Source organism: Octopus bimaculoides, chromosome 16 (genome assembly GCF_001194135.2).
Source record: "Octopus bimaculoides isolate UCB-OBI-ISO-001 chromosome 16, ASM119413v2, whole genome shotgun sequence".
NCBI lineage: Eukaryota > Metazoa > Mollusca > Cephalopoda > Octopoda > Octopodidae > Octopus > Octopus bimaculoides.
In genome coordinates this window covers 23,458,327-23,470,308 of record NC_068996.1, presented here as the reverse complement: position 1 = coordinate 23,470,308, position 11,982 = coordinate 23,458,327, and the positions used below count along the sequence as shown (strand labels likewise).

The 11,982-nt window shown below is 35.2% G+C and overlaps 1 protein-coding gene across 6 annotated transcripts in view; it reads right to left on the bottom strand.

The window, feature by feature from the left end:
- Positions 1-4,573: 4,573 nt before the first annotated feature.
- Positions 4,574-11,982, bottom strand: part of LOC106868886 (uncharacterized) — a 113,406-nt gene continuing 105,997 nt past the window's right edge. For 5 of the 6 annotated variants that reach the window (XM_014914340.2, XM_052973591.1, XM_052973594.1 and 2 more), the window contains one exon: positions 4,574-4,846. Coding sequence is in view for 4 of the 6 variants with exons in the window: in XM_052973591.1 (XP_052829551.1) it covers positions 4,742-4,846 (105 nt within the window). In the remaining 2 variants the exon portion in view is untranslated. Of the gene's footprint in view, positions 4,847-8,066; positions 8,206-11,982 lie in introns of all 6 variants that reach the window. The other variant, XR_001409349.2, reaches the window with a different exon arrangement.

Genomic DNA, 11,982 nt, shown 5'->3' with positions numbered 1-11,982 from the left:
ATACACATTACATATCCATATATTCTAACCTTTCATCATCTGACACAAGATCCCCTTCTCCAATGCCCCCTCCTCTCTCAAAATTCCTTGTTTTGCAAGTTACTTGGTGACCACTTACAAAGCATCTAGTCCACACTGTGAAGTGGTTGGCATTTAGAAGGGCATCCAGCTGTAAAAACCATGTTGAAACTAACCTCACCTGTGCTGGTGCCATGTAAAAAGCACTCTCTTCACACTCTAAGGGTGGTTGGTGTTTGGAAGGGCATCCAGCTGTAAAACACCTTGCCAAAACAGACACAGCAACCTGGTATAGTCTTCTACCTGGCTGGCTCCTGTCAAGCTGTCGAACCTATGCCAGAATGGAAGGTGGACATTAAATGATGATGATGACACAGGAACAGTCTTCTTTGTTACACATTACATCTGATTCCTCTTATGTTCAATTTTTCTCTTGACACATTTATGTTGCAGTGTTCATGTACACTTTCATCGGACATCCAATGGAACATACTCACTTTATTTCTTTTCAGTCTTCTCGTGTTCTATGCGTTCAGACCCATGACTCATTGCTATACAGCGTTGCAGTTCTAACACAAGCATCATATTCTGTGGAAAAAGACCCTCCAAACTTTCTCCACCCCATTCCGACTCTGGTTACTATACTTTTGGAGCAACCACCACCCTTGCTGGCATCTCTTAAGTAACAAAAGCAATCAACTACTTCTAGTGAGCCAAGCATTTGAGGAAGTCTATTTCTGATGTGTTCATAAAATGTACTGCTCCAGCGCATCTACTGCACATGAAGCTTATATTCTCAGCTAGTCTGCCTGTGATTCCACTACATCTCTTGGGTGTCCAGAGTTTTATATTGGATAGAGTTCATGTAGTTTATACCTACTCTTTTTCTGCAAATTGCTTAAGGTCATTTTCTTGAAGGTACCAAAGTCTTATCTTCTTTCCAATTTACTTAAACCTTTACTAAAACCTTTGTCTCAATTCTTGGTTTAAAAACTTACCATACGGTTATGGGTTCAGTCCCTCCGTGCAACACTTTGGACAATTACCTTCTGCTATAGTCCTGGTATTGTGTGTGTGTGTGTGTGTGTGTGTGTGTGTGTGTGCGTCTGTCTGTCTGTCTCAGTGTGTCTGTCTCAGTGTGTCTGTGTATATTAGCACTTGGTTGTAGAAATATTTGGGTTGATATTTGAAGGAACAGTAAGCCTGGTGGGAGTGAGGGACGTCTGATCTTTATCAAGGCATCCCTGTTGGAGAAGGCTAACTAATAAAGAAAACCATATATAGTAATAATAACAATAATCCTTGGATAGGATTTATTAATTTATAAAACAGTAGGAGCAGAGGAAACAAAATACACTAACAAACCTTATATTGGAAAATGATGTAAGATGGTTATGTAGACAGTTTTTCGTTGTGTCTCCAGTGCCACCAGTGTACACATATTTCTGTGTATCTGCCTTCACCTCACATTTGTGAAGTACATCCTTTATCATGCAGTTGTTGTTAAACCTACATTCTTCTTTATGTCTGCAGTTACAAATGATGTTTTTTTCTGTTCTCCCAGCAGAGTTACAACTGATGGTCCCCCTTCCTCTTATAATCGTGTACTCATTTTCCTTATGTATGGATTGAACTGTCAATTGAGTGGTGTTGTTTGGATCTGCTTTTGCTATTGATGAGCTTTTATTACTCTTATCTGCAACCATTCCATTGTTGTAAACAGTGCAATGATCTATGGTTGTTCCATATTACCCCTCCAGTTTTATTCTATTTAGTTTTGCATTATTTAGTTAATATATGTGGTATTTTAGATTAGATATACTAATTTTACGTTATGCTTGTTGATGATTTTGTGATATTTAGAAGATCTTGGGAAGTGCTTATCTAATGTTGCAAAGAATTTCAGACTTATTTTGGATTTTATCTGTGAATTGAATGTTGGATTAAACCAAATAATTTCATCACTTACTTTTCCATTTCTTTTGTTAGTGTATTTGTTTCTTCTGTTTCTACCTGCCTTTCACTCTCTCTCCATTTCTATGTGTTCACATATATTTATATCTATTTTTCTGACTCTGACTCACTTTCTATCTTTCTCTCCCTTTCTCTTTCCCCCTCTCTTTTTCCATGTACATCTGTATACATAAATAGATACACACACAAGCACATATATGTAGATAGATGGATAAATACATACATACATAACGTCATACGTACATACGAACATACATACATACATACACACATAGATAGATAAATAGATACATACATACATACATACATATACACACACATACATAGACGGGTTGATATATGTGCCTGTCTATATGTGTGTGTGTGTGTGAGCATGTATGTATAGACATGCAAACACATATCTGCAGTGCATATAAACTCACACATACGCATACAGAGATACAATACATAAATACCTCTCTATTTCTCTCTCTCCCATTTTCTTTTCTCTTTTTTTTCCCCTTTCTCATGTGGTGTTTTTAGTTTTAAAGTTATAATCTTTCCGTATTGAGTACAGGCTTACCAGTCATTGGCAGTAAATGCCATTCTTTTGGACAGAGACTAATCTCTCACCTCTCCTTAATCCACCAACACTTCATGAATAGTTTTAAAAGAGAATTTTCTACAACATTTATGTGTCAAACATTATTTTTACTTGTATCAGTCACTGGATGGCAGCCATGCTGGGACACCACCTTGAAGGGTTTTAGTTGAACAAATCAACCTTAGTAATTATCTTTTCTGTCTATTCTTTTTCTATCTTCTTCGCCATACTGATATTTGTTCTATCTGTCTCTTTTACCAAACTACTAGGTTGCACGGACGTAAACAAACTAACACTGATTGTCAAGCACTGGTGGGGGACAAACACAGAAACACACACACACACACACGCACATGCACACACAAATTTACACACACTCAAACACACACATACTCAAACACATACACACACATTCAAACATGCACACACACATGTGCACACAAACACACATACAGACACATACACATACACTCAAACACACACAAACAAACACACACAAACACTCAAACACACAAACACACTCACATACACATACACACACAGATACATCAAACACACACACACACACACACATGATCTTCCACAGAGTTTATGGCAACTATTTTTAGAAGACACTGACGAAGGTGCCATGCAGTAGGACTGAACATAAAACCACAAGATTGCAAGGTGAGCCTCTTAACCCCACAGCTATTTGTCTATTATCTTTGCTTTTGTTTTAAACAACTACATTTTCCAAATATGTATCATCATTAATTTCATATAGGTGCAGACATAGATGTGTGGTAAGAAGCTTGCTTTCCAACCACATGGTTCTAAGTTCAGTCCCAATGCATGGTACCTTGAGCAAGTGTCTTCTACTACAGTCTCAAACTGACCAAAGCCTTGTGAGTGGATTTGGCAGATGGAAACTGAAAGAAGCCAGTTGTATACATTTATATCTGTGTGTGTGTGTGTGTGTGTGTGTGTGTGTGCGCGCACGTGCCTTTGTATGAATGATTGAATCTGTGTGGATGTGTAATCATAAATCAAACGATAATAGAAATACACACACACACACACACACACACACGTGTGTGTGTGTATTAAGGATACCATTGGTTTCAACTAAAGGAATACCTCAACAATTACCAAGTCTATCACATGGAATATTGGTGTCTGTCTCAATTTTAATCCAAAATGGAGATGAATGTTGATGTGCCATGTGATAGGTTTGATAATTGTTGAGGTATTCCTTAACATGAAACCAATGGTAGCCTTAATATACAAATAAAGAATCTTTATCCACCAATGTGGTGTTGAGCACTTATTTTCACTGTTCAACATTTACATGTGACAAGGGACCGGGAGTTGTGGTGATTTGCTGTACTTGAGAAGATGCTTCAAGCTAAGTAAAATTGCTGTCGTTCATGCATACAGGCTTGTCCTTTACAGGCGCCAGTGCCATGTAAAATGCATTCACACCATTGCTGTATAAATGTGCCCATGCCAGTGGCACATAAAAAACACCCAGCACACTCTGTAAAGTGGTTGGCTTTAGGAAGGGCATTCAGTCATAGAAACTGTGCCAAAATAAACAATTTGACAGCTCTCAGGCTGGACAGCTCTCAGGCTGGACAGCTCTCAGGCTGGACAGCTCTTGTCAAACCATCCAAACTATGCCAACATGAAAAATAAACGTTAAACAATGAGGATAATGATGATGACAATGATATACACACACATGTACATATAAAACAGGCTTCTTTCAGTTTCTGGCAACCAACTTCACTCACAAGGCATTGGTTGGCCTGGGGCTATAGTAAAGGTGTCACATAGTGTGACTGAATCTGAAACCATCTGGTTGCAAAGCAAATTTCTAAATCAATCATCTATGCTTGTACCTATGTATCTCAATGCACTAAGTAATTTACTAACAAAAAAGAATGATAGATTAAATAGAAAATCTGACAAATTAATCTGACAAATTAATTCAACACAAAGTAAAACAAAACAAATGACTTATGCTTTTTCAAAATAATTTATTAGCACCACCATAATTATATTTTTTATGAGATAGTGTTTTCTTTATTCTTTCCTTTTAAATGTTTCTGTATCATAGTGCCCAGGTGGCAAAAAGAAAAATCATCATGACAATCTTTATCATTATTATTATCGTTATTATCATAATTACAATTTTTGAAAAGAATAATTAGTATTGTTATTATTATCTGCAGTAGTAGTAGCAGCAGTAGTGGTAACAGCAGCAGCAGTAGTATTAGTTGAGATGAATTCCTGTGGAAATATGTTAAAAGCAATAATTCAATTCATATGAAACTATTATTGAAGCCAAAAGCACTGGCACCAAATCAAAACCCTGCAATAGTCATGTTAATATATAGTATAGTTCAAAGCAGTGACAATTAAATAGTTAATAAAAAACAACAGGCAACGTTACCTCAATTACTAATGGCCATTTTAAACTATTATGGCAAGTATATGAGATAACTTCAGACATGCTTCAGATTTATTAGACCTCTTCAGAGAAGCATAGACTTCATTGTATTTGCCAAAAGATGTTATGAAAGAATCACTAAGTAGACATGCAATATTATAAAAAGGAATAAATAAACAGAGCATAAAATAAATCTCTAAGATCATTTACTCAATATTATCCACAAGGAAATATAATAGTTAAGTTAATGTTAAAGTGGTCAGTACAGTGAACATTGGAAAGCAAATTAAAAATAACTATGCAGTGAAGAAAATACAACATTAGCAAATGGATAATATTATTTTAATGATCTTGGTAAGTAGGGCTAACAATTGTGGCATGTTTTAATACTTCACCATACTTGTTGGGAGAATCACCAAGTCATTCATGTAGTTCAACCCACATGTGTTCTTTAGCATATTAGTTGGCAGTTGTACTTTAGTTATTTCAATCAGTTACATTTTTTATATTTTCCCAGGTGTATCTCTGTGTAATCTGTAGTCTTTCTCATCTTTTTCCTTCAGTTGATGTCCATTTCAATGTCCATTACATACCACTGATCTGGCTACTGCAGGATATGATCAGTTATATTCTTATGTTATATGTTTCTAAATATTGAAATGTGGTGCTCCAGGATCCAGTAATCTTTATGATGCTCCACAGAAACTCTCTCTCTCTTGAGGAATACTGTCAAATTCTTTTTAAAATTAATAGAATTTATCAACAATGCTAAGTGCTCGACTTACAAAGTCCAGACAATGGTATCCTTGATGATATTCTGTATTGTGAAAATTTCTTCACAGTATTATTGTTCTTGTTTGATCTCTGCCAGCTCTCATAATCTTGCATCAACAGTAGCACAAAGTTGCTAGAGCAGCACTCTACAAAAAGTCACCCACAATTGTTGTTCTGTTCTACACTTTCTAAATCTTGTCTTTTACTGGCACATTCCACTGAGTCTTTTCTCCCAACCAATTTTTTACAGGGTCTTCATATTAATTTCAGGAGTTGCTTCATCTTTTTTTCAAACTAAGCCTTCTTTCCTGTTCTGAAGCTTCTTTTTACATTGTGATCCAACAATTGGTTCTTTTCTATGGAGTATGTTCTTGATGCAGCTCTCTGCTGCTTTGTTTTCTTATTTTCCCCCCATCAATCAACACCTATGTTCTTAACCAAATTCAACTTTTTTGTTACACTTCTTTCTATCTCAAAGACTTTCTCGTATCCTACATTGTTTCTTATCACATCCCACTGTTCTTTAACATCACAGGCCGATTAGAAGGCCATCATGCATGTTTTTCAATGTCAGCTGGAACTGTGCTTTGACGTCATTTTTCAATTTTTCTCTTGCATATATTTCAATCATCTCCTGGATTTTCTTCAGCCATACTTGAACAACCACTTACATATAAAAGGAGGTGATTAGAGTAAACATCTGTTCCTTGAAAGGCTTGTAAATTGTGAAGCACTGATTTCAATTTTTAGTTCACAAATAGGTAATTGATTTCATTCTTGATATTTCCATCTGATTATTGCCTAATTTTCTCATGTATCTGTTTGTGAACAAACTAGGTATTTCCATTGCCCATGCTATTTTTGTTTGAATATAATTAACCCTTTAGCATATAAATAAGCCATACCCAGCCCAAATATTCTACCCGTTTCATGTCCAAACTGGACACATCTGGCATCTTACACTTACCCGACAATGTCACCACTCTAAAAATGAACAATCACATCATCAAAATCTCGAAACTACGAGATAATATACGATTAATTGAAAACAATGTGAATAAATAAACATTTCATTTGACAGAGTAATCTCAATGCTAAAGGGTTAATAGCTTTTCACTGTCATCAATTCTTAATTGAACTAATCCAATCACATATTCTAGTCCTCCTCTCTTCCCACTATTCTGTGAATCTAAGTCACTTGTCAGGAGGTTAATGTCCTAGTCAGGCATGTCACTAAGAACATCATGGCACTGTTTACAGGACATGACTTTACTTCATTTTCAGTTGGTACACAGACAACAGACATCTTAGTTTTTGTATGTTTTAGTTTGAATCTTGGAATCAAAATCCATTTTCAACAAGTTTTTAATGAATGTTCAACATTGTACAGCAGTTGTTGTCATTGCCATCATCATTTTAATGTCTACTTTACCATGCTTGCATGGTCCAGTCAAGAATATGTTGAATAGAGTTTTCTAGAACCAGATGCTTTCCCTATTGCCAGTAAATACAAAAAAAAAAAAAAAAAAAAAAAAAAAAAAAATCATATTTTAAAATAATAACAAATCATTAGTGAAAATTACTCAGAGGTACTGTCTGCATAGAAAGCAATAGTTAAGATACATTTAATATATTTAATGTAGTAACCATTCAAAATCTAATTAGAAATAATCATGTTGTAAGAAATACATGATAACGATTACAGAGACAACATATTAACCATGTAAGTATCTAATGGTCTTTATTATTGTTATACATAATTTTAAATTAGCTCACTTTGGATACAACAATAACAACAACAAAAATAATAACAACAATGACCATGCAAATATGTGTGTTTGTGTGTGTGTGTGTGTGTTTGTGTGTGTGTGTATGTGTGCAACCATACAATATAATATATATTATATCTTTATATTACATGCACACATATATTTAGAATAAAAAGCAGAAAAGCATAAATTTCACATAAAATTATCATGGATTTCAACAACGTGAGCTCATATACACAGTGTATATATTATTTTGATCTTTTATACATTATCTATTTTTATACGAATGTGTGTGTGTGTGTGTGTGTGTGTGTGTGTGCATGTGCATGCATGTACTCATGCATGTGTGTGTGTGTGTATGTGCATGTGCATGCATGTACTCATGCATGTGTGTGTGTGTACAAATGGGAGAGAGAGAGAGAGAGATGAAAAACTGGGGGAGCCATAATTTAAAGTAAAGTACTCAATAACGTTTGGTAGAGTGGAGATATTTGTTTAACCAGATGATGCTACTTACAAGATTTGTGTTTCTTTCAATTTTCAAAATCATCAGAGAGCCAATGCACATGAATATTAACAGCTTTCCTTCTTGCTGCCTGTACTATTATGCTTATATTCCATGATGGCATTATATCTGGTCAATTAAACTATTGTAACTGTAATGATAATTTGAAATTTGGGCCTTGAGTACTAGACTAATAAAATATATAATCCACAAGATTCCAGTGAAAAAGAAAACAACTCATAACTCACTTTTACTTGGATTAGAGTTATATTATCACAATCAGCAAAAACAAAACTGTCCATTAGACAACAAAACTGAGCAAGAATGCACACATGGAAGAGAGACTGATTTTTCCAGGAATGCACCATGTTGAATGCTACATTCATGTGCTAAAACGTCCATGTGCTAAAAAATATTTATTTTCTTATCCCTAACATCTTCCTGTCAACAAAAATTAAATTCCACTGCTATAGGACTTCTTGTGCAGATCTAAAATGATCCTGTTTGACTTCTGGTGTACTCAAGTTTGACTTGGGAAATCATTCTTTTGCATATATTCTTGTGATGAAGGTAAACTGAGTTCTTCCAGCAGAATGTCCAGGAGTATCTCACTTCTTTGAACTCTGTCATTCAGAATTATTTCCTTTTCACTTACTTGTTTTGTTCGGGTTTGATCATCCACTTGAATTTCATAAATAACTTTTCCATGTCACTTTTTAACTATACCAAGCAACTACACTAAACTTTCCTTTCTAAATTGCCACACCCATACTGGCTGTCTGGGATGGAAATATCTCTTGTACCTCTTGTAACTGTCATTTAACTCGTTATGCATTTTTTTACAATTATGTGGCAAAATAATCTCCATAATTGTTTGATTTTTGCAAAGTAATAGCCACAATTAAGCTTGCTGAAAATATTTTGGGTACTAGGTAGAGGATAAGAGTGGTCTTCTAAGGTTTCATTTAATCCAGTCAAAAAATCTGCACAGAGGCAAATAGAATCATTTGCTTCCCTAAGCACTGCTACTGGTTGTCTTATCCTAACAGAAACACAGCTGGGCTTGTAAGTGCCATCATCTGAGTAAACAAATATAGTTGTTCAACCCTTTAACACTCACAGATTACTCTGTCAAATGTAATGTTTATATAATCACATTATATTGAATTATGCATTATTTTGTAACCTCAAGATTCTGATGATGTGATTATTTTTAGAACGACATTGTAGGGTAGGTATGAGAAGGTTGATCTGGTCAATTAGGAGATAAAACAGGTAGAATATCTTGGCCAACATTACCATGAGCTGAACACTCTAACGCGAGTCCATACACCTTTGCAGTATATATATATATATATATATATATATATATATATATATATAAGGGTCGTGTGTGTGTGTGTGTGTGCATGCATATATCATCAGCATTATCATTTTAAGATCCAAATATCTCTGCTTGCATGGGTTAGGCAAAAACTGTTGTGGTAGATTTTTTTACCACTGGACTCGCTTCTTCCTCTTGCCAACCCTTCCCTGTTTCCAAGCAAGGGAATATTTCCCCTAATCTGCCAAATAACAAACAGTACACAGAAAAAGCATGTTTCACAGAAGATTGTAAGCAAATAACACTGTTTACATGCATGGTGACTTTGTCTTCAATCAGCACACAAATTTCCTGACAAAGGGAAAAACACAAACACACAACACATACATGCTTACACTGGGTTGCACTAAAGGTAATGCAAAAAGCAGAAGTTATATTTTTATCTAATGATATAAACTGTTCAAATTGCATGTATTGATAGACTAAATCTCCCTCTATAGAAATTCTTTTTTTTGTTTGTTCTTCACAACTGGTACTCCATCAGTTATGCTGACAAATGTTCCAGTTGATTTAATCAATGGAACAGCCAGCAAGTGAAATTAACAGGCTAGTGACTGAGCACTCCATAAACATGTGTACCTTTAACATGGTTCTCAGAGAGATTCAACATGACACAGAATGTGACAAGGCTGGCCTTTTGAACTGAAAGTACTACATATTTTCTAATTTTTTTTTTCAGCTGACTGGACTGGAGCAATGTGAAATACAATGTCTTGCTCAGGTTCTTCAATGCAAGCAAGTTATGGGTTCCAAGCTGAGGCAACATGCTGTCATGATGAAGTTTTTGGTGAAAGAGGGATACAGGCTGTTCGACATTCACAGAAGGTTTTGGGTTGTTTGTGCCCAAATGAATGAAGTTTAACCCTTTGGCATGCAGGTTATTCTATCATATGCAATACTTATTTATTCACATTGTTTTGAATTAATTATACATTATCTCGTAGTTTTGAGATTTCAATGATGTGATTGTTTATTTTTAGAATGACATATTAGGGTGGGTATGAGTGGCCTGGTCTGGTCAGTTTGAACATAAAACAGGCACAATATTTGGCCCTGATAGGGCCATTTTGAATACTAAAGGGTAAAAGAAGGTGGGGGACTAGTATTGAAAACAAATCATGCAATGGGAGACCAGGGACTGTGATCATTGACATGGAATGCCAGTGAATGGAAAAAAATTATTTGCATGGACAGTTGAGTCACTGTCAGTGACCTTGCTGCACAACAGGACAACTGTGGCCATAATACATAACAGAAGATAGGGAAGACTTTGTGTATCAGAAAGTATGTGCAAGGTAGGTTTATTGGCAGTTAACAACTGATTTGGAGGAAAAAAAGAGCAAAGGTCTGCTTTGTCTGCAAGAAGCATTTGAAACCAATGAAGACAGGTTTTTTTTTTACCCCCAATCTGGTGACAGAGGATGAAATGTGGACAAATTTTTGTGATCTGGAAATAAAAGCTCAGTCCATGGAATGGTGTCACACCTTTCCTGCAAAGCCTAAGAACTTCATAAGCCAGTAACAGGCAAAGAAAGTCATGGTGACTGTTTTGGGGGAAGACTAGGACATACATTCTTCTTGATATTCTGGAGTATGGCTGTACAGTAGAAAGTGAGTAGAACACTTAGACAGCTTGGAGAAGCCATTAGGAAGAAAGGTCCAAACAAGAATCCTAAACCAATTCATGTTCATCCTGATAATGTGACAACATATATCTTTGGCAACAAATGAAGCAATCAGCAAATAGGGTTGGTTGTTGGTCTCTCATCTGCCATACAGTCTGGATCTGGTGTCCTCTGACTTCCACTTTTACATTTCAATGAAGGGCAGTCTTTGGGGACAACAATTTGATGACAAAGAAGAGATGAAAGTGGTTGTGAAGAAGTGGGTGCAAAACAGAAAATATAAATTTTCTTTTCAAAGAGGATTAAAGAGTTGGGCTCAGTGATGACACAAATACATCATTTGTGATGGAGTACCATCACATAGAGGAAGAGACACTTTACCGTGTGTGACATGTGTAATTTGAACAATCTATGTCAGTTAATATAAAAGTTATGCTCACTTAAAACATTGGATTTTGTAGAACCTTCATATATATGTGTGTGTGCGTGCATATATATACATTTATAATATGCACACATACATAATTAAGTATATATATATATATATATATATATATGTGTGTGTGTGTGTGTGTGTGTGTGTGTGTGTGTGTATGTATATAAATTGCCAATAGTTCTTATATCCGAAAAAGAAACACACTTTAAAACATTAGAGTAGTAATACATCTTTTAGGAAATTCATTGTTATGGCTGTTCAGAGAGTAACCATTGGTTTTGCACCTATAAAGCTCTTAGTTGTATCAGTGACTTGTCAGACTCAACAAAAAAAAATAATAAAGTTGCCTATTTAGCTAAGTACTTTATAGGTGCAAAGCAATGGTCACTCTCTCACTGACCATAACAATCAAACTTCTAAAACATATACAGATGTAAAAATACATAATATATATATATATATATATATATATATATATATATA